The sequence below is a fragment of the Corvus brachyrhynchos genome, unplaced genomic scaffold (assembly GCF_000691975.1).
Source record: "Corvus brachyrhynchos isolate BGI_N302 unplaced genomic scaffold, ASM69197v1 scaffold351, whole genome shotgun sequence".
NCBI lineage: Eukaryota > Metazoa > Chordata > Aves > Passeriformes > Corvidae > Corvus > Corvus brachyrhynchos.
The window spans coordinates 691,075-694,578 of NW_008236203.1; the positions used below are offsets into that span (position 1 = coordinate 691,075).

The 3,504-nt window shown below is 56.9% G+C and overlaps 2 protein-coding genes across 2 annotated transcripts in view; one reads left to right on the forward strand and one right to left on the reverse strand.

Moving 5' to 3' along the window:
- LOC108448350 overlaps positions 1–2,004 on the reverse strand; it is a 23,857-nt gene extending 21,853 nt beyond the window's left edge. The window contains exon 1 of the mRNA XM_017741073.1: positions 1,971–2,004. Coding sequence (XP_017596562.1) covers positions 1,971–2,004 — 34 coding nt within the window. The remainder of the gene's footprint in view (positions 1–1,970) is intronic.
- The window catches only part of LOC108448354 (contactin-4-like), an 8,851-nt gene continuing 7,349 nt past the window's right edge, over positions 2,003–3,504 (forward strand). The window contains exon 1 of the mRNA XM_017741080.1: positions 2,003–2,048. Within this exon, the coding sequence (XP_017596569.1) occupies positions 2,003–2,048 (46 nt within the window). The remainder of the gene's footprint in view (positions 2,049–3,504) is intronic.

The following is a 3,504-nucleotide window of genomic DNA, read 5'->3' on the forward strand; positions in this document are numbered from 1 at the left end:
GGGAGGGCTGGGGTGCTCACTTGGAGAAGGGAAGGCTCCAGGGAGAGCTCAAAGCCCCTTCCAGGGCCTAAAGGGTCTCCAGGAGCCTGACTCTGTATTCCAAGCACAGATCCGGTGACCGGCCGCTGAAATTAGCCCAAATTGTTCCACTACAGCGGTTTTCTCCTCCCTCCACCTCTTCCCTGGGGCTGTGTCTCCCCGTTCCCCTCCTCTCCCCGCCTTTCATGTAAATCCCTCTCAGCGGGACCTCGTGTGACCCAGGGATGGAGACAAAGCCCGCAGGAGGGCCGGAGCCCACTCCAAAGGATGCTCCGCTGGATCCAGACAGGCTGTTTATTCCCTCTGCGTCCGTGGGCAGGGCTTTTCCTTTTTCCCCGTCTCTGGTGTGATTTGTGGAATGTCTGGCACTGCAGGACCCTTTTTTTTGCCACAGCCTCAGTGATGAGGGTGGCTTCCATGGAGCTGCTGCCAGCCCCGAATTTCCCTCTGCCCATGGATCTCCTGCCTGGCTGCTTGGGGGTTGTTGTGGGTCGGAATCAGCGGCTGAGGGGAGGGGCTGGTGAGGCTGTTGAAAGGATCAGAGCCGTCGCGGCCAAGTTTGCGAGTGGTTTTGGCCGAGTGACCCCGTAGGAGGTGGGAATGGCGGGATCCCAGCACAGTTGGTGGAACTGCACTGGAGCAAGAAAAGAGCGGCTGGAATGGGGGGTGCTGGAATGGGGGGTCCCAACATCTCACAAAGGGAGTGAGGAGGATTTGGAGGTCCTGGAGTGTGGGGAAGATGGGAATGAGGGGAGGGAGAGGTGAAGCAGGGGTCAGTGGGGCCTGGCGCCCAGCGAAGTCCCCTCACATCCCCATCTGGGGCAGGAGGCTCCGATGGGATCCCAGGGCAGAGCCCCCTCTCCCAGTGCAACCCCTCAGCTCCAGGCGGAGCCGAGGACAAAGGCACGGTCTCTGCACATCTGGAGGTGGGACAATGCCCACCCCTCCGCCCCCGCCGGCACAGCTGGATCTGCAGCTCCGGGCAGGGCTTGGGCAGTGTCCACCCCCCATCCACATCTCGGCCAGTAATCGATGGTGCTTCTCAAGGTTAATGACAAAGATAACTTCTGGTTTTTGACGTTCACATGACTTCTCCTATTGACTCCAGAGGGAGTCTATCTCAGGACTGAAGATGGCATTCAGAAAGGAATAATAAAGAACCAGGTTAATCATTAATCAGCACAGGGATGTAATTATTTTGATGTGAAATGCTATTCCATATAAAACTCCATCAAGAGATCCCACCTCCTGAATTACCTGAATTCTAACTCATTTTTAAAACTCATCTCACTTGAAAGTAAATCTGTTGCTTGCTTAAAAGAAATACATGCTTGTGCAGCTTTTAAAGCAATTTTAAAACAGGTTTGAAAAACAACTGGCTTTTGCACCACACTTATTAACACTGGGCAGACAATAAAATAGGAGAGAACCTCGGCACGCTGATCACATTTTATAGTTTTACGGTGTGACAAATACAGACATAAAAAGGCATGCAAACTATCCTGGATAATCACCCTGGTTTTCAACGACCCCTTGGGTATTTGCATTCATCACAGAGGGAAAGCAAGGACACAACAGTCGTGACAGGCTCTGGTTGCCCTGTGCAGGTGGAGCCCATCGTGTCTCTGGTGGGAGCATCCCAGTGCAAAATGTGCTTGGGGAAGTTATTGCCCAAACTGTCCTTACAAAAGATTAAAGTATGACTTTAAACTGAAAGGAAGAAGTTTTGGATGGGATTTTAGGAAGGAATTCCTCTCTGTGAGGGGGATGAGGCCCTGGCACAGGGTGCCCAGAGCAGCTGTGGCTGCCCCTGGATCCCTGGCAGTGCCCAAGGCCAGGTTGGACGGGGCTTGGAGCAGCCTGGGACAGTGGAAGGTGCCCCTGCCCATGGCAGGGGGTGGCACTGGGTGAGATTTAAGGTCCCTTCCCACCCAGCCCATTCCATGATTCCTGAATGCGCCTCATGCCACCATCACAGGACAGTGTGGGTGCTGCTGGGGTGACCGCAGGTGAGGATACCCCAGCGTGCCTGGGCTAAGAACAGAAGGTCTCAGGACTGGAGGGACATGACCTGAGACGGGTTTAGGTGATGGGCCACATGTCAGCTCTGGCCAGCACCAAAGGCTCAGGGAGGGGCAGGTTTGCAGGAGGGGGGGTCAAGAGCTGCTGAACGTCTCCTGGAGGCCTTGCTGGGGGGGCCGTGCCCACCCTACCCTCCTGCCCTGGGCACAGGGCTGCCCATCCCTGCTGAGCCCCAGGCTGCTGGGTCACATTCCCATTGCTCCACAACAGAAATGCGGAACAGTTTGGAAAGCAGAGAGGCTCCTCTGAGCCGCCGGGGCTCAGAGCAGGGGATCTTCCACCCCGAAGCATCTGCCAGGCCCATGACTGATTTCCCTGCCTCTCCGCCAGCACAGTGTGTACCCAGTGCCAGAGCCCCATCCCTGCCCTGGCACGGAGCGAGATGCCCTCCTTGGAGTTTGGGAAGGGCGCTGAGCTGGGAGGGAGGTAACTATGTCTAAAAAAATCCCGCGGCAACTCAGCCCTCCCGGTTGTTCTCAGGAAAGGGCTCAGGACCTGCAGAGCCGGGTGAGGAGGGAAGAACTGCAAATGGCACATCTGGGGAACAAATAGGTGCCAGCCTGGTCTAGTGGAAGATGTCCCTGTCCATGGCAGGGGGGTGGAATGGGATGAGCTTTCAGATCTCTTCCAGCCCAAATCATTCCACGATTCTATGATTTGCTGTTTGGGGCATGGATGTTTGTGCTGGCACCACTGCTCTGAGTGCTGATCTGTGGGATGTGGCAGGGGCACAGCTGAGCTCTGCTGAGGAGCAGAGGGAAACCAGGAGCAAGCAGAACCCAGGAGCCTGGGGCTGCTCTTTTGGAGAGAGAAGGTTTGTCTGTGAGTCAGGGCAGGACCAGAACTGGAACTGTGCAGAGAAAATTGGGTGGGAGCCAGGGGGAAAAGAATGCCTCAATCCTGGCTGAGGAGTTGTTTTTCACTTCTAATGTTTCCTGGTCTGTGCACTGGGAGAGCTGGGTCAGGCACAGCCTGGAAATCTGTTTCCTCAGTGCCCCGTGGTGCAGAGCAAGTGCCGGGGAGCAGGAGAGAGAGGGGCTGGTTGGGGTCCGCCGGTGCTGGCAGTGAGGCGCTGGGATGGGGGCAACTCGGCAGGAGGTGCTGACGTGGACATGGGGCTGTGTCTGGGATTTCCCAGCCCGTCCCTTGGATTCGCCTCGGTTCGCTTCAGGCAGGATGGAGGAACGCGCGATTTTTGTTGTTTTCCATGTTTTATGGGATGGCCAAGGCAGACGCCCTGAGCTGGGTCAGCGCAGGATGCTCCTCCCCGGGGAGGTCCCAGGGCCGGCTCTCAGCTCCCCGCGCTGCTCCCTCAAGCCAAGCCCAGCCCGGCGCTGGCTCCGGCCGCCGCTGACTCCGAACATGTGCTGGGCACACGGCGCT